This window comes from Pelobates fuscus, chromosome 3 (assembly GCF_036172605.1).
Source record: "Pelobates fuscus isolate aPelFus1 chromosome 3, aPelFus1.pri, whole genome shotgun sequence".
Taxonomy (NCBI): Eukaryota; Metazoa; Chordata; class Amphibia; order Anura; family Pelobatidae; genus Pelobates; species Pelobates fuscus.
The window spans coordinates 65,982,335-66,008,140 of NC_086319.1; the positions used below are offsets into that span (position 1 = coordinate 65,982,335).

General features: G+C 40.0%; 1 protein-coding gene across 9 annotated transcripts in view; it reads left to right on the forward strand.

Moving 5' to 3' along the window:
- Positions 1–25,806, forward strand: part of PPFIA2 (PTPRF interacting protein alpha 2) — a 369,600-nt gene that overhangs the window by 323,056 nt on the left and 20,738 nt on the right. For 7 of the 9 annotated variants that reach the window (XM_063447134.1, XM_063447137.1, XM_063447138.1 and 4 more), the window contains 5 exons: positions 11,550–11,631; positions 12,318–12,518; positions 14,274–14,336; positions 18,521–18,550; positions 22,183–22,358. In XM_063447134.1, coding sequence (XP_063303204.1) covers positions 11,550–11,631; positions 12,318–12,518; positions 14,274–14,336; positions 18,521–18,550; positions 22,183–22,358 — 552 coding nt within the window. The remainder of the gene's footprint in view (positions 1–11,549; positions 11,632–12,317; positions 12,519–14,273; positions 14,337–18,520; positions 18,551–22,182; positions 22,359–25,806) is intronic. The other 2 variants (XM_063447135.1, XM_063447143.1) reach the window with 1 other exon arrangement.

Sequence of the window (25,806 nt, forward strand, 5' to 3'; positions counted from 1 at the left end):
GCCTTTCTCAGGCCCTGCTGTAAACTGTTTTGGAGATACCAAAAGCCTTGCTCAGCTTTTTGCCATTTGGGCAGGACCCATTTACTGAGCATGTTAGCTGACACACTCAGGGACTAAATGGCATCCAAATATTGACATAATTTATATTGCTAATTCGAAGTGTAATTTCAGATTAAGGAACAACACACATGTAAAAATACAGTTTTACATTTTATAAGGCTACTTAAAATCCCCTATCTCAGAAAACAAATATGGGGATTCAGTTCCACAAATGACCATGTTGTGTTAAGCCCACAACTACTTAATGGTACCCCGATATCTGTGAGTCCTATACTAATTCCAACATGGGAGACCACGGCCGGACTGGGAAAGAAATTTGACCCGGGCATTTTTTAAACGGCCCACTTAGAATGGGGCGTGGTGAAACGGGGTGTGTTTTGTCATCACCAATGGCAGGCACGCCCCCTCTCAAAGTGAGCATGTTGGTTCAATGCTCTTCCAGGGCAGACCATGCACAGAACTCTGCTGAAGAGTTCTAGCATGAGAAAAAGGCCCTGTATTTGTTGTGTGCAGCGCAAGCATTTTTATTAACATGCTTGCGCTGTGTTTGCTTGTAATGTGTCTCTGGTGTCTCCATAAGTGGGATACCAGGAGACAAAAGGGCCAGGAAAGAGAATTTTGCATGTGTTTGGAGCCTGCTTGTGGTATTGCGTGTGTGTAGAGTGAGCAGATTATGGTGTGATGTATAATAAGGTCAGTTTCAGTTGTGTTGTGTTTGTGAAGTAATGTGTGGCTAAGGGCTGTAGAGACTATGAGAGTGTGTATAGGGAGCATAGTGTGTATACATGGTGTAGAGAGTGTGTGTTTAGGGAATGTAGTATGTGTTTGCTTACAAGAAATCTAGTGTGCGCATAGGGCATCCAGAGTTTGTGTGTCAGGAATGTAGTGTGCGTGAAGGGGATCTAGTGTGTGTTTGAAGGACCCAGAGCATGAATAGGAGATCTAGTGTGTGTTTGTGTGTATAGAGGATTCAGAGTGTATGTAGGGATTTAGCGTGTGTAAATACAGAGTTGTGTAAGAGATCTAGTCTGTGTCTGGAATGTAATGTGTGTATGAGGGGTGCAGTGTGTGTGTGCTATATGTGTGTGTGTGTGTGTGAGGAGTGCAGTGTGCGAGGGTGCGGTTTGTGTGTGAAGTTTCTGTGTGTGTGTGTGATGGTGCTGCGTGTGAGGGGTGCTGCATGTGAGGGGTGCTGTGTGTGTGTGAGTGTGAGGGTGATGTGTGTGAATATGTTTGGAGGTATTGTGTGTGTGGGGGAGATAGATTAATGTAAATATATATATTTTTTATTTTAATTAAAAAAAAAGCGGATTCAGAGTGTATATTTGGATCTAATGTGTGTGTGTGTAGATGAGCCAGAATTGTGTAAGGGATCTAATGTGTGTCTAGAATGTAATGTGTGTAGGGATGGAGTGTGTGAGGGGTACAGTTTGTTGGCGGGGTGTTGTGTGTTTTAGGGGAGTGTGTGGGTGTTGTGTGTGTGTGGGGGGGGGTTGCAGTGTGTGTGTGTGAGGAGTGCTGTGTATTTTGCATTCCTGAAAAATTCATTTTTGTCTTTACTTATTTTATTTTTAAGAAACATTTAAGAAATGTTTCACAGGGAGCCGGGGAATAATGCTGGGGACATGCTAGCACCATAACCACAACAGCAAGCTGTAGTAGTTATAGTGCTTAGAGTGGCCCTTTAAGTACTGATTATATAATAAGAGGGGATCTGTGGATACCTGGGCAGTAGACACTTTTAATATGTCGATCAATGAAATCATATCAGATATTTTCTTTTTGTCTTTTCTGGTCAACAATTCACATGCTCTCTAGTGTTCTGTTTCCTTGCTTATTGTTTTATTAAATAAGTAACATATATGTCCACTGAATTTCAATGCGATCACAATATTAACAGATATAAAAATACTATTTTCAATGTTGGTACAAATAGTGTAATAGTTTAGGTTCTTAATAATTATAAACTGAATAACTATATACCTTCATACCTATTATTTTGTCCGCCCACACAACACAATGCAGTATACCCTGTCACTCAATTTGCATACATTGAATAATTAAGTTTAAAATAGAAAATGTCTACCTCAGCAAACCTACATCTGTCATTTGTAAAAAGGAAGAGATTGTAAAGCGTAACTATCTAAATGTGACAGACTCTAACACAGAAGCATAAATGTCATATTTCTTTTTCCAGAAAATTATTTTATTAAATATTTGTATATATATATATATATAAAAAAAAAAAATAACAAGTGAACAGTCAAGGATTCACATACATATTTTGACATGTTTCCAGACCTTCAAGGTCATATTTATTTTAGAACACAGGCAGGGCCGGATTAACATAGGGGCTGATGGAGCTGCAGTTCCAGGCCCAGGCCGAGGCCCATGGAATAGGCCCATTGATTTTCTCAGGTATCTCTTCAGGTATTTCTCAGGTATCTCTTAGGGTTGCCAGATATTTCTCAGAAGTATTTCTCAGGTATTTGAGGCTGCCTAGCCGGTGCCGGTATTGCATTAATACTGGCAATACAAATGTCTGTCTCAGTATAAACAGAGATTATTCTGCAATACCAGCGCCGGCCAGTAGTAGTTTGTGTAAAGAGAGGCAGGGATAAGAAGTTACAGCATCTCCCTCCCTGCCTCTCACTACTCACTGATCCACGGGGGAGCAGCTCTGCACAGAGCCCAGACAGCATTTCCAAGCCTGTGAGACATGGGGACGGTGAGAGACTTGGGGACGCTGAGACATTGAGACACTAGGGGACACTGAGAGACATGGAGACACTGGGGGACATAGGAAGACATGGGGACACTGGGCGACTTTGAGACCTGGGAGACATGGGGCACTCCCAGTGTCACCATGTCTCCCAGCCAGTGTCTCTCGTATCTCAGTATCCCAATGTCTCCCAGTGTCCCTGGTGTCTCTCAGTGTCTGTAGTGTGCCAGTGTCCCTAGTGTCTGAGTGTTTCCTCTGTGTCCCTATATCTCCCAGTGTCCCCATGTCTCCTAGTGTCTCAGTGTCCCCTAGTATAAAAGAAAAAATCTCAGGCACTCACTGTAATAGATTTAAGCAGGTTTATTGGACACCGCAATGTTTCGACCTGTACCTAGGTCTTTATCAAGTCTCCAGTGTCCCCTATGTATCACAGTGTCCCTTTTGTATCAGAGTGTCTCAGTGCCCCATGTCTCCCAGTGTCCCTGGTGTCTCTCAGTGTCTGTAGTGTCTCAGTGTCCTTAGTGTCTCAGTGTCCCCTAGTCTCTCAGAATCCTCTAGTCTCCCAGTGTCCCCATGTCTCACAGTGCCCCCAAGTGTCTCAGTGTCCCCTAGTATAAAAGAAAAAAATCTCACTGTGATAGATTTAAGCAGGTTTATTGGACACTGCAACGTTTTGACCTGTATCCAGGTCTTTATCAAGTCTCCAGTTTCCCCTAAATATCACAGTGTCCCCTATGTATCAGTTCTGGTTATGTGATTTGTGTCAGTGGGCCACTCTTTAACCCCATCCATAAGTTTCCTGCTTTACTGGACACTGCTCTTAGGGGGTATGGGTTTACTTGAAAGATGAAAGCATGAGATTAGCATAGGGTATGTGTATTCTCATAGCTCTATTTGCATGCCTCTTTATTTATGAAAAAAAGGTATCATAAAGTTGTTTATTCACCCCTCCCTCTTGCCTATCTTTTGCCTGAGAAGAGCATGAATCATCTTTGTTCCCTGGTGTTTGCAGCTCACAATCTGCACCTTCTGTGGGTGCAGACCATTGTCCCTCTGTCTCTGCTCTGGTACTTTTCCAGTGAGAAAGAGAATTACCATATTAACCTGCAGCAATGCTCTGACTCTTCATGACATGTTGGAGTGCAATAGAGGGTTAACTGTGTTGTCTGCACTTTCTTGAGATGCAGACCACAAGCACCCTTGTGCTGGGGAACTCTGGACCAGCTGGGGACATCCTCTGATTGGGTCCAGGAACTTTGCTTGCCATGCATGGCATGATTGCCATAGGTTGCCTGGTCTATAACTTAAAGTCTGTGAGACATTTGCTATAGGGTGGCCTTCAGATGTACTTACAATTTGGGTTTAAATGGTCACCTAGTGGTTGAGGAACAAATAGAGTGAAATCATTTGTTACATGTCTTAGATAACATTCCTGAGTTTCGATGTGACATTAAAAGTATGCTCAGGATGGTATGATCTCCAAACGATTCATTAATTCACTTCAAGGTCTGAAAATGGCCGGTCAGTCTATATATGAATCAAATGGCAAATGTTTTGTTACAGTAAGGTACAATCGAAACAAGACAAAGCAATATATAGGACTCAGTTATATTACCTTCAAAGCAGCAAAGCTATATATGACCAAAACTTCAACTCTGTCTGGATCATGACCTTCAAATCTAATTAAAATACTAACCACCAGTAATCACTTACACTATTGCATTTGGGGACATTTGCTTTACTGGGCAATATGAAAATGGAAAACACATTTTCTGTTATATGTGTGTCTGTGTATATATCTGTCTATCTGTCTATCTGTATATCTGTCCGTCCGCCGTCCGTCCGTTTGTCTGTCTGTCTTTAGTTATAATGGTGGTAGAAAGGAGCATGATCAAAATTAGACCCTTCTAACAACACAGTGGTGGACTATTCTTTATTGTCAACAATGAACATGGAACAATTGCACGACTGACTTCAACAACTATACCAGGCATGATTTTAAAACATTATCTGCCCTTTGAAATAATGGACATATTATGTTATATCATGGATGTTTTCAGATTCTAAAGGTGCACAAACAAGCAAGAATAAGGGAACTTTTGAAAAAGACAATGATGATGTAAAATATTATCTTCTAGACCAGGTCTGAGTCTTATGTCATCACCGTCCTATAGACATATATAGCTTTTAGTTTCCATTTCAATTTGCAGAAGCACAACATGCCCAGTGGGCTCTTCTTCCAAGTAGCATTAAAGGGACATTATAGTCACCTAAACAACTTTAGCTTAATGAAGTAGTTTTAGTTTATAGCTCATGCGTCTCAGGTTTCACTGCTCAATTCACTGCCATTTAGGAGTTAAATCACTTTGTTTCTGCTTATGCAGCCCTTGTCACACCTCCCCTGGCTATGATTGACAGAGCCTGCATGAAAAAAACTGGTTTCACTTTCAATCAGATGTAATTTACCTTAAACAATTGTATCTTTCTCTGTAAATTGAACTTCAATCACATACAGGAGGCTCTTGCAGGGTCTATCAAGCTGTTAACATAGCAGGGGATAAGAAAATCTAAATTAAACAGAACTTGCAATAAAGGAAGGATAAACTTTAGATTACTTTTTACAGGAAGTGTTTAGAAAGGCTGTGCCAGTCACATGCAGGGAGGCGTGACTAGGGTTTATAAACAAACTTATTTAACTCCTAAATGGCAGAGAATTAAGCAGCGAGACTGCAGGTACATGATCTATACACCAAAGCTGCTTCAATAATCTAAAGTTGTTTTGGTGACCATATTGTCCCTTTTAATCATTTAGGCTAGAACTATGAGAATTGCAGTTTTTATATTCTAAATATCCCATGTACTGCTACTATTATGGAAGACTTAGTTTTAACTGTATATAATAATCTTTGGTTTACGATACAAACAGTATGCTTCTCATAGAGCAGTAAATGCTTTAAATGACAGCAATATAATTTGTGTCATTTTCAGAAAGCTTTCAAAGTCACATGGATTCCATATTCATATTTCTTTTATGCATGTCTTTTACTGAAAAGTGTCTTTAGTGCATCACTTCTCAAAAGCAACTACTCGATAAATATATATCCTCAAGTTATAGTTCACGATTATTTTAGACCCTTTTGATAAATTATTATTTGCTTCTGGAAAATTCAATCTACTATCACATTTTTGTTAGTGTAAACTTGCTCATATGTAAGTTAGTGTTTTTAAAAAGAGTATTTTATTTTCTATAACTCAGATTTCATGTCCCAGTCACAAGCAGGTGACTACAAGGAATATATCGCGCACCTAAATAAGGTAGTTACAGAATGACAAGACTGCTCCAAAGCTCAGCACAAACCTACAGAAACCATAAAGAGCCACTACTATTGCCTAAAATCTATAGTGGTCCCTCTTTCAAATCAGGGAAGCATCTGAGGGTCTCAATGGCAGCCCTGATCATCTGATAAAACCATATCCATAGGTAACAAAATTGTGGGGTTTGGGTTGCTCCCTTTGCACCCAAATTACGTGAGAACACAAAAGACACAAGTATGAGAGTCTTTATTTTAAAACTCCAAACCTCCTCTCTCAAATATTTGATCTTGTGACTGTATAGGATGATGTGATGTTGATTATAACTTTTATTATTCACTTGCAGTGCTAATACAGTTTGACCAGAGGTAGGAAAATGGATATTTGGTTATATTTAGTTATGTCACTCACTGTGAAATAACCATGTCTCATGGTTAGATATTTAATTCCTATTTGTTTTCTGCATACATTACGACAGAATACAAAGTAACAACAATGTTACATTACATGTTTTTTTTGTTTACATAGAATTCATAGTGAATTTCATGTTAGGCCAATGTATACAAGTTGGAAGCATTGCTGACTTTTCCACTTTGCCTGTTTTGACCTTAACAGGTTTATATTTTATTCACCATTTTTCGAATGGCCATGTAGCAAAAAAAAAAAAACATTATTCACACTAATTAGGCTCTATGTCCATTCCCCTAATTTATAAATTAAATTAGAGCCATCACTTGCTTCCCTTTGGGGGGCAGGGGGCACTGAGGTGATGTAAGGTCTCCCATTGTATTAATTAGAGCCCCTGAGGGCACAATAGACCCCCCTTTATTTTAATTACTGTGCCACCCACAGGCCACGGGTGAAGGCACAGGGGTTTACTATGTCATCACTATGTATAATTCAATTGGATAACCAGGGCCGGATTTCCCATTGGGCAGTATAGGCAGAGCGATTCACACTGGCTAACAGCTTCTACTAACAATCATAAGAAATTGCAAATAATCCTGCAAACAGCATATGTATGTACCCTTAACACCCCTTTTTTCCCATTCCTAAATTTAACCCCTCTCAAAACCTAAACAAACTATTTCCTTAGTCCCAAAATGTAAGTACTCTGTAACCTGTGATATCAACCACACGCTAACCTTAACCCACATACCATAAGTACTTCTAACAACTTCTTTGTAACTCTGTGGGCATTTACACAGCTGCATACACTCGCTATACTCAAAGATTCAACACAATACATTACAAACATAAATACACTCATACATATGTAAATGCATATACAGCTGTCAAATTTGAATATCTGATTTTTATCTGATTTTTTTTAATGGTTTTATGTCTGTAATATCCAGTTCATGAATTAATTAAACTCACTTTAAATGAATCTTTTTTTGGGCGAGGGGAAAGGAGGGGAGCAGCAAGCAGGTTATGTGCCTAGAGCCTCCTATCATGTAAATCTGGTCCGTGACAGAGCGGGGGGCATTGGGGGACCTGCTTTATTATTTAATTAGCGCTCCACCATGGGGGCATGGGACTCTGGGAGGTGTACAATGCTAAGTATAATATAGATTTTTGATCTTTTTTAAAAACTCTATATTATGCTGTGCAAAATCTATCAGCTCCTGATAAGCCTTTAACACCAGTAAATTATTCTATTTGAACCGATAAAAAGCTTATCAGGAGCCGATAAACTGTCAATAAACGTTATCAGCTGGATTGTAAATGAGCCAATGATGCATTGTTACTTAGGGCTTAGAACAGATTTCTGATTTAGTCACAGAAGAGATTGCAGATTCACTGTAGGGAGCAGGAGTGAGGAGAAGCAGCTTTTCAAAGATTAAAGAGTTGGATTATTCTGGCGGACGCATTCAAGACATAATGTCATGGGTATAGTCAAGTTAGGAAAGAAAAATGCAGAAGTTGATTATATCAATTAGGACAGAGCAATATATACTAAGCCTTTATTAGATTTGTGGTTGCGTTTCATGTGGGAAACAACACAATGTATGTGAGTGATAGATAGAGCCAAGCTGCATGCTATTAGTTTGGCTTTGTATGTTGAAATGAATGTTCAGAAAATATGTCAACCTGGACCTTGGAGAGGGATGTCACATGTAGGCCGTGTTCCACATGTACATCGTGCTGGCTAGAAATAGTATTTCTTGTGTTCTTGTTTTTAAGAGTTCTTGTGGAAGTCGTATAAATTGTGGTATACATAAATAAAGATGGACAAATAAGATTATTGTATCACATCTTGTGAGAATTGATATCAAACATATAATATATTTCGATAACGTAATAATGGATCCATGCTCCAGTAAGCCACAAAAAAGAGAATCAAAAATCTGTTTAAAATGTATTTATCACAGTGGTCACATCGTAGGTGACTTTTGAATTGATTTAGGAAGCTCCCTAAGGCCTTGTACTCACTGGGGCCTCGCAGCTGCCTACCTCATCTAATTGGAGAGCAGAGCCTGTAGCATGGGACAAGCAGCAAAGGGCCACCACCGACAGTAGCCAGTCACAGCCAGCATAGGTGCTTAATGCATCATATAATATTGCAGGCATATCCCGCTGATTAGGGGATCGCCTGCACTAAATATTGAAAGCCTGGGTGAAAGTTGTATCTTTGAAGAAGCTGGTCTGCACCTGCCGGCAAGCTCCTTCACACTGCAATACACCAAGTGTCCACACCTTCACATTAAGCTAATGAAGGAGGGAGCAGGATATACATTTCTTACTCCCTCCCCCCTAAGTAAGTCTTCTTCAAACACGTTGGAGCTGCTCTCTCCTGGAGGGGAGGAGAGGATGATGCAGCTCCCAGTAGTGGTAGCACTGGCCCAGGGTAAATGGCCTAACAATTATCTATTGTGCTTGGAAAGAGACACAAACGTTGATGAGAGGAGAGAGGGAAATGGAGATTTAGGAAGCGAGGGAGTTGAAGCCAGAGGGGAATGGAGCTGGGGAAAGAGAGAGACAGAGTTTTGAGAGGAGAGAGGCTCTTGTGGAAGTCATATAAATTATGGTATACATAAACCTGGAGGTGAAAGAGGTTGGTTATTATTATTATTATGATATTTATAGAGCGCCATCAAATTCCGCAGCGCTTTACAATGGGTGGACGAACAGACGTGTAGTTGTAACCAGACAAGTTGGACACACAGGAACAGAGGGGTTGATTATTATTATTTGCAGATACAGAATTGTATGGTATACTATGTATGTCACAAAAGGTTTGTTTCACTTTTAACAGAGAAAGGGATAAAATAATGCTGTATAATTAATTCACCAGGTTAATAGGATTTTGTTCATATGTGAAACAGTACATATGCAAATCTATATATTCTGCCAAAACCCCACCAGGGTTGAGAAGAAACCCATGATTAAAGCTTTGTAATAAATTCTAATGTGCATTGATTTCAAAGCAGGTAATGATAATATTTCAGAGTTCAATGAGATAAGAATTTCCTTTCTATATTTAAAATTATTTCTTAGATTTCAGCAAATCTAATCAGCTGGCACATGGATTTCCCTGCAACACATTTATTGAAAAGATTTAACAGTTAAGGAAAGAATTATCCCCACCTTGCCATTCTCTTTCTCAACTACACGTAGATCATGCCTTTCCTACCTTTCATACTTTCTCCCCGGCTACTGAACAAGAGGTGGCTGCGCTTCTCCTTTCCTCTCTCCCCACCACTTGCCCACTTGATCCTGTCCCATCTCACCTTATCAGATCTCTCTCCCCTTGTCTTGTGCCTTCCTTAACACACATCTTCAACTACTCTCTCTCTTCTTGCATTGTCCCTGCAGACCTTAAACATACCACTGTAGTACCTATCCTGAAAAAAAAATCTCTTAACCCGTCCTCCCCCTCTAACTATCGTCCCATATCCCTTCTTCCTTTTTCCTCAAAGCTTCTGGAAAGAATTGTCTTTACCTGTGTGTCTCACTTCCTCAATTCCAACTCTCTCCTTGACCCTCTTCAATCTGGCTTTCGCCCTCTCCACTCTACTGAGACTGCTCTTATCAAAGTTATTAACGACCTAATCACAGCTAAATCCAAAGGCCACTACTCTATACTAATTATTCTTGACTTCTCTGCTGCCTTTGACACTTTTGATCTTGCTCTGCTTCTTCAAACTCTTCAATCACTCGGTCTCTGTGACTGTCCTTTTGTGGTTTTCCTCTTATCTCTCCCAACGCTCATTCAGTGTCTCCTTTTCTAATGATACCTTCTCCCCTTGTCCTGTCTCGGTTGGAGTCCCCCAAGGCTCTGTCCCTGGTCCCCTTATATTTTGTCTTTAGACTGCCTCTCTTGGCAAACTTATTCCACTACCACCTGTATGCTGATGACACCCAGATATATCTCTCCTCTCCAGACCTCTCCCCTGCCGTCCTGCAATGTGTCACCGCTTGCCTTTCTTCCATCTCTGACTGGATCTCCTCCCGCTTTCTGAAACTCAATCTCTCTAAAACTGAGTTCCTTGTCTTTCCTCCTCCTAATACTGATCCTCCTCTTTCGCTCTTCCTTCAAGTTAGTGGTATACATATGAGTCCATCCTTGCCATTGTACTTTCTTGGCGTTATACTTGATTCTGGCCTCACCTTTGAGCCTCACATCCAGTATGTTGCCAAATCTTGTAGATTCCATCTTAAAAAACATAGCCCGCATCTGCCCGTTTCTTACACAAGATACTACCAAGAAGCTTGTCCATGCTCTAGTAATTTCATGCATGGATTATTGTAACCCTCTCCTAATTGGTCTTCCCAAAAGCCGTAACAAATGCTGCCGCCAGACTGAGTTTCCTCTCTAGTCGGTCCTCTCACACCTCACCCCTCTGTCAGTCCTTACATTGGCTTCCTGTATCCTATAGGAGTCAATTTAAAGTGCTAACCCATACCTATAAAGCACTGAACAAATGTAACCCCCCTTATATCTCTTCACAGATCCATAGGTCTGTGAAGGTCATATTAGGCAAGAGTTGGATAGTGAATGCATGATGTTCATCACAGGATGTTATTACGAATCATGGGCAAGCTAGTGTTAAAAGACACACTCTTCAAACGTATTGCATCTCAGCAAGCTAAAGAGTTTAAGGAATCAGGTGTGTCCCTTTAAGTTATCTAATGGACAGTATCACTACAACACTGCCATCTAGTGCCATTAAAGCAAAATTACTAGCAAAGTAAAGAAAATGAATTTGTACACTCATTGTTAAGTATACAGGAGCTATTTTTGTCTGATAATGTATTACTTATCAAAATAAAGTGCCAATGCACAATTCATTAAAAGTATCACTAAGCAAAAAACAACAATTTCTAACTTTTAAAAGGGTTTAACTGTTTGTCAACGAGATTTTAACACAATAGAATATTTTACTGATTTTTCATAACATTTTTCAGCATTTTAGGTGAGCACTAACATTTGTTTTTCTTGCATTTTAAGACATGAACTTCTGGAAGAGGCCCGAAGGAAGGGACTGCCTTTTGCACAATGGGATGGACCCACAGTGGTGTCATGGCTTGAGGTAAGATAAGATGAGAATGAGATGTCTTTCTGTACACCTATGACTTAAAGATTTTTTTAAATTATCTGTTGGTTAAGAGATTTGGCCGTTGTCATCGGACCCTTTTCTTTTTCTGGTCCCATCAGGACTGTTTTTTTATGGTTAAGGAAATCCCCAGGATGGGGAAAGTGATTTAAATGTTGCCTTACATCCGATTGTAGAGCAGATAGTCATCACATGTACCTGGCCAAAGTAGTAATACATTCTGTGCTCATTGTAACAAATAAACCTCACTGCTCTGCCTGCATTCTTTCTGCATTGACTTACATATTATATGCTATTTTAGCATTTTAGGATAATGAGTACAAGTGACCAGTATTTGATTTTCATGAAAATAATAAAGCAATTTAAAAATTCCTTAATTAAATATTTTTGTTTTGGCTATTTCTACCTGGACATTGTGTATAATTAGGCTGAAATTATATTGTGCGCTGACGTCTGTTGCCCTGCTCACCTACATAAAGCCCTAGTGGATAACTCATGGTGGGGCATGCTGGGACCCAAAAACTTGAAAGTATGGATGATGGACCTATTTACATTTAAAATGTTTATTTGAGATAGATTTTAGTATTTTTTTTATATCTCAATCATTAGAGAGTCTGATATAATGCATAATGTATTGTTCTGTTTTTCTTCCTTCTCTCAAGCTGTGGCTGGGAATGCCGGCTTGGTACGTTGCAGCTTGCCGTGCTAATGTTAAAAGTGGGGCCATTATGTCCGCGTTGTCTGATACTGAAATTCAGAGGGAAATAGGAATAAGTAACCCTTTGCATCGCTTAAAGCTGCGGCTTGCAATACAAGAGATGGTGTCACTGACAAGTCCCTCTGCCCCACCAACATCAAGAACGGTGAGTCACATCATCATAATGACCTGTCACCTTTAGACTCTATCTGCCTAAACTGTGGACAGTGTGTAGAATAGCAAAATGTGTTTTCCAAGTTCTTTTTAATAGACAATAGAGACTTATAAATATGCATATTTTAATAACAATAATAGTTTTATACCTTAAAAACACAAATTGTATTGTATATGATATGCCTAAATTCAAGGGAGATATGATATACAATGCAATAGTATAAGCCATAGGTTAAAGGGACACTATAGTCACCAGGACAACTACAGCTTATTGTAGTTCTGGTGAGTGTAGTCAGTCCCTGCAGGCTTTTTAGTGTAAATACTGTCTTTTTAGAGAAAAGGCAATGTTTACATTGCTCCCTAGGGACACCTCTAGTGGCCACTCCTCAGATGGCCACTGGAGATGATTCCTGTGGCAGTGCTACACACTGTGCAGTACTGCCGTTCAGCTAAACGCTCTCCATAGAGATGCAATGAGATGAATGAATGAGGAGAGGAGAGGAGATTCTGATTGGCAAGGGAGGCGTTTTAATTGACAATCTCAGCCAAGCATTGTGATTGGCTGAGATCATCAATTCTGAGAATGTCAGCCAAGGAGGCGGATAGGGTCCGAAGCCAGCGCCGGCAGACCCGCGTGGCACTGGAAAAAAGGTGAGTTTTACACTATATAAGGGGAGACAGGCAGGAACTCTATATTTGTTTTTAACACTATAGCGTCAGGAATACATGTTTGTATTTCTGACCCTGTAGTGTTCCTTTAATGATTCCAGTGGTGGAATTATATAATGTAAGTTTAAATCACACAGATATAGAAAGAGTAGAGTTCTATTTTTGTAAGAATGTACAGTCTAGGGCAGTGGTTCCCAAACCAGTCCTCGTGGCCCACCAACTGTCCAGGATTTATGTATTTCCCTGTTTAATTCCAATGGAGATACTATCAAAACCTGGACTGTTGGTGGCTCTTGAGGACTGGTTTGGGAAACGCTTGTCTAGGGGATGTGATCCGATTTGGGATGATGTGGGCAGTGAATAGTGGTCCAAATAGTCTGATCCATTTGAAAGGTTGCTATGTGTCCAGATAAAGTGTCTGTTAATGATAAGTCTTTTATATATATATATATATATATATATATATATATATACATACAACAGAGAAAACACGTTTTAGATACAGTTGCAAGCTTTCAGCAGTAAGTGTACTCTACAGAATGGGCACAACATATAATAAATGAGAAGTGTGAGGATTTAATTACAAGATGAAATGTAGAGGAGATGTGCATGCATTAGGGGGAAACAATGAAACACATGCAGGAATATCAGGACAATTTTATTTATATATTATTTTTATATTTGTCCAACCTGTACAACTGCTCCAAGACAAACAAACTAGCCTCCAAAAACAGAGGTACTGCATAAAACATCCTTATTGTGAGGTCCTCCTTATGACATAGTTTCTCTGTTAGGTTTTACTTCTTGGTGTCTTTTGTCTCCTATATTTAGCCTTATTTATTTCTCACTGCAAAGTGATATGTTATAAGTGCATGCTGTGTGTCAGTAATTGTACATTTTTTTTTTTTTTTTTAACATTGATAGCCATTTTGTGACTGGTTTCAGAGCCTTAAATTTGAGTTTAGCTGGTAATGTTGCTAATGATGATGCTGTTACGCTGTTAACTTACAGTGGTTCTTCTTTAATGCTGCTTGCGTGTTGTGGATCTTGCCTGCTCTCCTGTGGGCCCCTTCATTAGCCTTCAGGTAATGTTTGGGTGACCCATGAGGAAATGGAAACCCTTTCTGCTCCTACCAAAACGGTTAGTGCTTCTTTTTTTTCCATTTTATTTTCGTTATTACAATCCTATAAGGGAATGCTAATCAACTGCCTGCTTGAACTTCATTAGTGAATATTAACATACCTTCCAAGTGTCTCGATGTAGTAGAGACAGTACCTATGTTTGGCCCAAATCCCTCTTTTTTTATCCTAATGTCCCTCTTTCTAGGAGCTCCATATTGTTGGTGTGTCCACAGCAATAATACTCACAACAATGTGTCTTTAAACTGCAATAAATGTGTTTAGAAATCAGTCTGTGTAAATAAGATACATTATTTTTGTTCTAAATTTTATTTTAGTTGCATATATTTTACTAGTATCAAGTGACCTTAAAGTTATCAGAATAGCCCCATCCCTGGGCTCACGCCCACTCACACCCCTAAAATTAAACTGTCCCTCTTTGTCCATTATTACTATTCATTACTATTACTATTAATTAATATTAATAATTACTAAAACAATATTAATAAGCAATTATGAGTTTACACTGTGTGAGCAGTTTGCTACATTATTTTCAGTAGGTGATACCATATACACAGGGGAGTATTTGTTTCACAAAAAAAAGACAGTTTTTACTAAATTATTTCAATTTAATGCCAATATTAATATAAACAAACTAAACACGGTAACAAGGACAATCCCAGTACCACGCTATATGATAATGCCTAGCACCATACCAACATCAAATCTTTAATGTTTGCAAACCCCAATCACAAAATCTAATTTAAAAGAATTACCATACAAGACAAATTTGCTGGGGCCAAGAATGTCTCATCTTGAGTCAATTGAGGTATCTTTGTTTATAAACCTTATGTCCACAAAAAGTACCTAGTTCTGTTTGTTTAGTCTCCTAGAATTGAATCCCTTGAACATGTAAGCTTGTTTAGAAGGCAATTGCCCAGGGTTTAGAGTAAATATTCTAACTGAAACTCAAAATTTGAGGATTATTTTTATTATTATTATTATTGCAATTTATATAGCGCCAACAGATTCCGTAGCGCTTTACAATATTATGAGAAGGGATTTAACTATAGATAGGACAATTACAAATAAACTTACAGGAACAATAGGTTGAAGAGGACCCTGCTCGATCGAGCTTACATTTTATAGGAGGTGAGTGTAAAACACATTAGGACAGGAATTTGCAATCAAATATGGTGGACTGCCCTTTAGGAGAGGGCAAGAGACAGGTATGTGAGGTAAGGGTTAGTCTTGGAGGCCATATGCTTTCCTAAAGAGATGGGTTTTAAGGCACTTCTTAAAAGATGCAAGACTAGGGGAGAGTCTGATGGCGGTAGGCAGGCTATTCCATAGGAAGGGAGCCGCCCGCGAGAAGTCCTGCAAGCGCGAGTTGGCCGTACGAGTGCGGACAACGGACAGGAGGTGGTCACGGGCAGAGCGGAGAGACCGAGAAGGGACATACCTATGGATCTGTGAGGAGATATAAGAGGGGCTAGAGTTGTTCAGTGCTTTATAGGTGTGAGTTAGTACCTTGAATTGACTCCTATAGCATACAGGAAGCCAATGTAAGGACTGGCAGAGGGGTGAGGTGTGAGAGAAACGACTAGAGAGGAAAATCAGTCTAGCAGCAGCGTTCATTACGGACTGTAGGGGTGCAGTACGGCTTTTGGGAAGACCAATCAGGAGAGGGTTACAGTAATCCATGCGGGAGATTACCAGAGCATGGACAAGCTCCTTGGTAGTATCTGGTGCAAGAAAGGGGCGGATGCGGGTTATGTTTTTAAGATGGAATCTACAGGATTTGGCAACATGCTGGATGTGAGGCTCAAAGGTGAGACCAGAGTCAAGTATGACGCCAAGACAGCGCGCTTGCAAGGATGGACTGATGTTGGTACCACAAACTTGACGGGAGAGTGAAAGAGGAGGATCAGTATTAGGAGGAGGAAAGACAAGGAGCTCAGTTTTTGAGAGATTGAGTTTCAGAAAGCGGGAGGACATCCAGTCAGAGATGGAAGAAAGGCAAGCAGTGACACGTTGCAGGACGGCAGGGGAGAGGTCCGGGGAGGAGAGATATAGCTGGGTGTCATCAGCGTACAGGTGGTAGTGGAATCCAAAAGAGGTAATAAGTTTGCCAAGAGAGGCAGTATAAAGAGAAAATAGAAGGGGACCAAGGACGGAGCTTTGGGGAACTCCAACCGAGACAGGGCGAGGGGAGGAGGTATCATTAGAAAAGGAGACACTGAATGAGTGTTGGGAGAGATAAGAGGAAAACCACGAGAGGACAGAGTCACAGAGACCAAGTGATTGAAGAGTTTGAAGAAGGAGAGCATGATCAACGGTGTCAAAGGCCGCTGAGAGGTCAAGAAGAATTAGTATGGAGTAGTGGCCTTTGGATTTAGCTGCGATTAGGTCGCTAGTGACTTTGATAAGGGCAGTCTCTGTAGAGTGGAGAGGGCGGAAGCCAGATTGAAGGGGGTCAAGGAGAGAGTTGGAATTGAGGAAATGAGACACACGGGTAAAGACAAGCCTTTCCAGAAGCTTTGAGTAAAAAGGGAGCAGGGATATGGGACGGTAGTTAGAGAGGGTGGATGAGTCGAGGGATGGTTTTTTTAGTATAGGTACTACAGTGGCATGTTTAAGGTCAGCAGGGACGATGCCAGAAGAGAGCGAGCAGTTGAAGATGTGTGTTAGAGAAGGCACGAGACAAGTGGAGAGAGATCTGATAAGGTGAGATGGGACAGGATCGAGCGGGCAAGTGGTGGGGCGAGAGGAGCAAAGAAGAGCAGCCACCTCTTGGTCAGTAGCTGGGGAGAATGTCTGAAGGGTAGGAAATGCATGATCTATGTGTGATTGAGAAACAGAAAGGCAAGGAGGGGAGAATTCTTTCCTTAGCTGTTCAATCTTGTCAGTGAAGTAACATGCAAAGTTATCAGAAGTAAGGTTAGTTTTGGGGGTGGCCACAGCAGGGCGAAGAAGAGAATTAAATGTGTCAAAGAGACGCCTGGGGTTGCGGGAACATGAACTAATGAGAGAGGAAAAATAGGACTGTTTGGCAAGGGCAAGGGCTGCACTGTATGAACACAATATGAATCTATAATGGAGAAAGTCTGATTGGGTACGAGACTTCCTTCAGGAGCGTTCAGCACAACGGGAGCATCTTTGCAGGTAGCGCGTTGATTTAGTATGCCATGGTTGGGGGCGGGTCCTCCTTGAGGTGCTTGTTTGGAGTGGCGCTGCAGTGTTCAAGGCAGATGTAAGAGTAGAGTTATATATGGAGATGGCCAGTGAAGGACAGGAGAGGGAAGGGATGGACAGCAGTTGTGAATCAATGTCAGCTGACAACTGTTGGAGATCCAGAGAATTAAGGTCCCTCCTGAGTTGAGGGGGGTTAGGCTGAGGTTGTTGGGTGAGGGGGTACGCAAGAGCAAATGATCACATAACAAGTCAATTGCATTGTTTCAGTTTTTTATCCTATGCTCAGGTGCAACTATGAACCTGAGAACATGCAAGCAGATTCCCAAAAGAACACGTTAAGTCCAGATTCAGTTGATTAGAAGTGTGGTAACACCATCCATCTTGATATATATATGTATCCATATATAAATATTTATACAGATGTTCTGACATATATAATAAGCTAGGCAGCTTTCTTAAATGTTTCTAATACTTTTTTTGTGAAAGAGTCACTCCAGGAAACCAACACAACTGAACTGCATTTCATAGGGTCTGACCTCATAACAATGGAGTGTTTATCTCCACTTTCAAATTTCTTTAGTTTCGATAAAAAGATTTTTGTGACATAACCCTGCCCCCTTAGCCATACCTCCTTTTTATGACAAAGACATTACTAGAGACAGGTCGGTATGTTAACTCGGCAATTGACATTTTCATACATCATATCTCCATTTGAAACAACTTGCATTCATAGTGATCTGTACATTTACCATCATGTCTGTCACTGGTTGAGTGTTTCCTCAACTGCCCTGTACCAAAAAAAGATATAGAATATTCCAGATAACCTTGTAATAAATCCAGTAATGGTGAATATCACATAATTGGCCAAGTGTTCTGAAACCCAGGTTGCGAAGCTGAAGGACAGGGGTTTGACTTTTTGGTGTGGTATACTTTCACTATATATGTTCAGTACTAATTGTGATTTCTGTTTTCTTTCCCTACGCTGCTATCTGCTTTGTGCTGACGACACAGAAGGAGTCAGAAGAAGGCAGCTGGGCCCAGGTATGGAAGTCAGTCTATGGTCCATGTAAATATACAATTTATGACTTGGTTGAGATTAGTGCATTGTTCCATTCTCAATCCCTCCATTTTAATGACAGCAATTAAAATGGCTGCCACCTGGGACTGTAACTCTCGCTAGTCTTAGGCTGCACTAGAAAATGTATTCTGTGAGAATTTGGAAATTAAAAACATGCAAATTGATTATAGGACTTTATTAGTGTGATGTATCCCAGTTTCTGGAAGCTAAATAAAGTTTTTTTTAGATTTCATGACGGATCGTGAAGGAGTATGAGGAGTTTACATACCAAATATTCATTTCAATTTATACCATTTGTACTCTCCATACCATTTACACTATATTGTGTCTATTTTTGTCTTTTATTTGCTTTGCAAGTTTTAGATCCCAGTCCCACAAGATCATGTGGGGCAATTTACCCCCTATCTTATTACGTTTATGTAGCGCACCACTTATAGGTGTAGGTTTCACCTACACCACCCTACACATTGCATATTTTGGGTGTGGATAAGAGGGTATCCCATACTAGTGTTTAGAGCTGCTGTTTCCATTTATCTACTTTAGCACTATCTGATACACACCCCTCCTGAATAGGAGGTGTACTTTGTTTGAAGTTTTACTCGGTTGTCGGCATTACAGCTGGGGTACCTCTTGTGGTTGTCAGTGTGACAGCAACTAGAGGCATGTTCAACCCTTAAAGTTAAACATTGTTCTTTCTGGATTGGTTACAAGTCCGATGACACTATGTTTTATAACACGTTATATATGGTCTAACAGTAGATCCCACATACTGGACCCCACAGGAGTCAGTAAAGGAGGCAGACCTCCTTCCCTTTTGTGACAAGACCAGTGACACAATTGCATCACTGGCTCGCCCGCTCTACTCCCTCTCACCAGCGTCCCATTTTTATGGATGCCAGAGTTGGTATGTATTTATCAATGGTACAGCTTATTGCTTATGTGATAGGTTGAAAAATGTCCCCCCTCTCAGTGTTTGACCATCCCGCTGCATTAATGGGTCTTATAGTAAAGTAACACCCACAATTAGTTCCACCTACTTCCAATCCCTTCCTCTATGAATGGGCCTACTTAGGAACACGTTCTAGAGCCAATCACATTAGAGGTAGGCAGGTGGTAGAAGAAATGGCGGAGGGAAGTGGTTGTGAGAGAATGCAGAAGGGAATAGGAAAGTCAAAGACAAAAGTTACTTGCACACTATTAATTACTAAATCCCTGTTCATATCTAAAAAAATTGAGTTTTTTAGTTCCACTCTAATGGCTATGAGATGTAAGCCCACCTGCAACGTCAAGGTGGATTCTACACTAACAATTCACCTTTCTTCCTTCGGCTACCAGGTAAAAGAAAAATGAGACAAAGGAGTATTTTGTTCAAACCCCTATATAGTTATTAACCCTTAATAGGGAACACATGGGATGGGCAGCAGCATTGTAACATGGCTGTGTGATACGCAAACAAATACAAACACACAAAAGCAAGTCCTGTGTTCCGACTCCCACTAATCCTGGGTGTCAGCAATGACCATAATATACCTCAGCCCCAATACATACAGTAAAAGCCAAAGAAAAGAGTTACTTGTGCACTATTCCAAATCCCTATGCATATTTAAATAAATTAAGTTTTCAGTTACACTCCAATGGCCACTAGATGTCATGTGGCAGGTGGGCTTAGTGGGAGTCTGAGCACAGTCCTTATTTTTGTGTATTTGTATTTGCTTTTATATCACACAGCCATGTTATAGTGCTGCCGCCAACCCCATGTCTTCCATTTTAAGGGTTAGTAAGTATAAAGGGTTTTAAAAATACCCCTCTCTGTCTCATTGGAGGTTTGTTTGTTTTTTGACTGATGCTGAAGCAAGCAAGGTAAATTGTTAGTGTAGGACCCACCTAAGAGGCAGGTGGGCTTACATCTAATGGACATTGGAGTGGAGCTAAAAACCTCCATTTATTTAAATATGCATCGGCCCCTCTGCCTATTCCTCTGCAGCCCTCCTTCCAGACAGGTATCGTCCCCTCTGCCTATTCCTCTGCAGCATTCCCTCGAGGGAGGTATCCACTTCTGCATGCACTAACTAGTGTTTATGTTTTTTTGTTAAGAATAATGTATAATTCCATTTACGTCTATCTACATGAAACACATATATCTAGTGTAAACAGTTTTCTTGTTATTTACCTGTTTTTGGTAAGAAGACTTTAACTGTGGAAAATTCTTAAATGAAACTCCTTGTGAATGTCTTGTTTAAAAAATTAAATGATGGATAACCCCCCCCCCCCCCCCCCCCCCCCCCAAAAAAAAAAACAAAAACACTAATAACATACCAGTGTAATTTGGGGCACATACTTAACTTTAATTACTTTTTCTTAGGGAAAGTAATTTTGATTCTGAAATTAAATTTTTAAATTAAACAATGCACGTAATACTCAATATTAATTACTTCCCTTATCGGCCATTCACTATGTACCAAGAGGGTATCTAACGGCAGTGAATTAAAACCAGAATAGAACTGCCTGCAGATTGTCATGTGGGAAGTCAACTTTCAACTTCCCAAAATATAATTACTGTGTGGTCATTTAGTCTTCCACCATACGTACTTCTATACTGTTTTATATGTGAGCTGCGTATACTTGATCTAAACTCTGCTATGAACACATGATAAATGTTTTATTTATTTGTTAGTCCACTCACAGCATGTCTGAGATGAGATGAAAAATAACTTTTGACATATACTGTAGCTCAAGACAATTCCTTGTAAACCATTTCACATTTAGTGCCTTCCATGTTTAGGGGCACTAAAGGCACACAGACCACTTCAGCTCATTGAAGTGGTCTGGGTGCACTGTCCAAGGTCCTCTAACCCTGAGCAAGTAATATTGTAATTTTTAAGAATCTGCAATAATTACCTGCTAGAGTTAACTCCACCTCTAGTGGCTGTCTACCAGACAGCTACTAGAGGGACTTCTGGGCTATAAGGTGACTTTGGGTTGCCTAATTAAAGCTGGACGTCCTCACGCTATGCATGGGGACGTCGAGCATCATGCAAAACCCCATTGAATAATGCTTTCCTATGGGGAAATTCTGCACCACGTGAAGGTGGTGGGGGGGGGGATGGGGGACTTAACGGAGAGGGAAGCTGTAGTGCCAGGAAAACTAGTTTATTTTCCCTTTAACTGCTTAGAACACCATACAATAGTTTGCTACTGGAGCTAGCAAGATCTTACACAAGAGACTCTGCTAATTCACTTGGCAAGTTGTTTCATTCTGGTTATACCCTACCCTCCTTCATATTTCACTCTCAGACTCATCTTCTACTTTATTGCTTTATGTATGTGGGCAAATGGGTTAACGTCTTTGTGTGTATGTGGGCTAATGCCAAAGGTTAGACCCTCTCTTTTCCAGATGATGGCTTACAAGTTCTTCATAAGCCAAGTGTGGACACCAACAAGATTATTTTTATTTTACAATGCTAATTATGGCATTAACACTTGTAATATTTGTATACTTGTCCAGATGAATAAAAACCTAATAAGAAACTTAATGACATGTTATATGAATTATATTTGGATCATGTTTAACTATGGTTAATCTCATCCTTTCCAGACTCTGGCCTATGGTGACATGAACCACGAATGGATAGGCAATGAATGGCTACCTAGTTTGGGTTTACCTCAATACAGAAGTTACTTTATGGAATGCCTGGTTGATGCAAGAATGTTGGACCATCTAACCAAGAAAGACCTCAGAGTGCACTTAAAAATGGTGGATAGCTTTCATCGGTATGTCATAGTCGATAATTGTTAGCACTATAGCATGACACTGATAAAAACTAGAGAAAATCATACAAAGTTAAGAGATCTTGTATGTGGTTATTTTAATTATGGGACAATACCTGTTGATGTGTGGACACAAAACAAATAAAATAAAGGAAATAAAGCAAATATTCAAGAACAAAAATGGGAAGTCAGGAATTGGGAGTACCCATCCTAATGCTCATTCTAGTATATACACATAATCATAGAGATTGTCCATTACAGGGATTTTAACAAATATGCTACTCTAATTACTAGAAGACACTGATCAGCCACAACATTAAAACCACCTACATAATATCGGGTTGGCCTCAGAGCGACTCTGATGCGTTGACATGGACTCCATGAATATGTCTTGTGATATCTGGCACCAAGACATTAACAGCGGATCCTTTAAGTCCTGAAAGTTGTGAGGTAGGGCCTCCATGGATCGGATGTGTTGTTCCAGCACATCTCATAGATGCACAATCAAATTTGGAGACCAAGGCAACACCTTGAACTCTTTGTCCTGTTACTCAAAACATTTCTGAACAATTTTTGCAGTGTTGCAGGGTGCATTATCCTGCTGAAAGAGGCCACTGCCATCATAGACGCCATTGCCATACATGGTTTACAACAATCTATAGGTAGCTTGTAAGTGTCAAAGTAACATCCACATGAATGTCAGGACCCAAAGTTTCCCAGCAGAACATTGCCCAGAGCATAACACTATCTCTGCCAGCCTGCCTTCTTATCTGCACGATCGATCCAGAAGGGCTAGCCTTACTCCCAACATACATCAATGAGTCTTTGGCACCCTTTACCCTGGCGCCGGCTCACCAGTTGTCCTTCCTTGCACTATTTTTGGTAGGTACTAAGCACTACATGCTGGAAAAAACCCACAAGACCTACCGTTTTGGAGATGCTCAAATCCAGTCATATAGCCATCCATCACTACTTGCCATTGTCAAAGTCACTTTTTGCTTGCCAATTTTTCCTAATTCTTTTTTTTGTAACTTATTCTTTATTGCATTCAAATAGTATGGGGATACAGAAGGAAAGCGGGGTGAGGAATCAAAAAAGGTTTTGTTCAGTAAGACACAACTTGCATTGCTTACATTTCATAGCTCTTACATTGAGGGTTTTATCACAATATTAGATACAGTATGGAGTTGATATTGACAGTTTGGCCGTATGGTAGAAGGCTTGAACAGCCGATTAAACATTGACATTCGACATAGTACCCTTGGGAGCCTGGTGAGTACGTTTTTGCGAAATGCTCAAGTTAGGTGTTAATTTGCTTCCTACTCTTTGTCCATGGCTCCGTTTTAGATGTCTGTCAGCTCAATTATCTTTGTGTGGTCTCCTATTTCAAGCCTATTTGGGACTGTGAGGTTACTTTGTCTATATGACCTGAGCAGTAGCTGATATCTGCGTAAGGTAGCTCAGTTGTAACATCTTTGCTTATGGTGTTGTGTGGGGTTTAGAGCGGGATGTCAAATTTCACTTCAAGGTTTGTCGATGAAGTTTGAGGATCAGGGAAGGAGGGAAAGGTAGGGTAAAAAGAGGGGGTAGTAGGTGCGGTACCTGGTAAAGTCAGTCCTGGCAGGGGTTTATTGAGGGGTGAGAATCGTGCTCAGGGTCATGTGTTGTCCTGTTGTGTGTTGGTGTATCGTGTGTGGGTTGGGCAGTCTCCTCTGTTCTTCGCGGCAATTAACGTCCGAAATCCGACTTATGGTAGCCTTTCGTCGCATTAGGCTGTGGAGGTTTGTTTAGGTATCTTCGACTTTAGTAGGTAGGTACGCCACATCTCGCCTATGGATGGACTCAGCTTCCCTATTTAATTTTTCCTAATTCTAACACATAAAATTCAAGAAATGTTGCCTACTAAATCCTATCCCTTGACAGGTACCATTGTAACAATATAAACAATGTTATTAACTTCACCTGTCAGTGGTTATAATATTATGGCTGATCAGGATATAACATGTATCCTATTCCTTAGTGAAGGTTTTAAAATTGTATTTTACTAATTGTTGTCATTACCATAGAAGTATAATTTAGAATTTCACAAATCTGGGAATAATAAAATGGTTTTGCTTGTGTATAATAAAGCTCATTTGTAGTATCCAACGTCTATGAAATGCATAAAGAAACATGACATCTAATGTATTTTTTGTAGCTGCGAAAAATTGTTGTGATCTAGTTTAAAGAATTTAAATACATATATGAAAATTGTCCTTGCAGTTATTATGAAAGAAAAAGACTGTTAGGAAACTCTTCTAATAATTAATAGGACTGTCAAACCAGCACTAAGAAGGGGGTTTATAGTGCTTACTGCAAGTTACCATTTTAAAAATGAGCACAAAATGAAATATGGAATTGTTACAATAACACAGAACTAAGCTAGTTTACTGTTGTTACTAGCCTTCAGAGCATATTCAAAATGTATCTGTTATTATATGTTTTATGTGTAACACTAATTTAAAAAGATTTCAGGATTAAATAACTGCATCAACCAATCTATATTACTATGCGTGACTCCTAATAATTCAAACTAGCCATTTAATATTTTTCCATAACCACATATTCATATAGACGCTTGATTTGTTCTGCCTCCAGGCTCCAACAAATTGCTACAATATTCTCCAAGAGAGCTTGAATTTATTTATTGATCATGGTTTGTAAATTTGAGTTATTTCTGTCTGCTGGCTAAACATTTGTAATTTTAGATACGTTCATAATTTTACCTACATAGCGTTGGTGTCATATAAATACTAAACTACTTTAGGATATTATTAAATTGTGGCCTCGTATGTTTGATTTATGTAACAGAATAATCTTGGCTTCTAGGGCCAAACATACACTGAACAAAATTATAAACACAACACTTTTGTTTTTGCCCCCATTTTTCATGAGTTGAACTCAAAGATCTCAGACTTTTTCTATGTACACAAAAGACCTATTTCTCTCAAATATTGTTCACAAATCTGTCTAAATCTGTGTTAGTAAGCACTTCTCCTTTGCCGAGATAATCCATCCACCTCACAGGTGTGGCATATCAAGATGCTGATTAGACAGCATGATTATTGCAAAGGTGTGCCTTAGGCTGGGCACAATAAAAGGACACTCTAAAATGGGCAGCACAATGCCACGGATGTCGCAAGTTTTGAGGGAGAGTGCAATTTGCATGTTGCAGGAATTGCAGGAATGTCCACCAGAGCTGTTGCCCGTGAATTAAATGTTAATTTCTCTACCATAAGCTGCCTCCAAAGATGTTTCAGAGAATTTGGCAGTACATCCAACCAGCCTCACAACTGCAGACCACATGTAACCACACCAGCCCAGGATGTTATGGAAAACGAACACAGGTGCATTTTATTGATGGCATTTTGAATGTACAGAGATACCATGATGAGAACCTGAGGCCCATTGT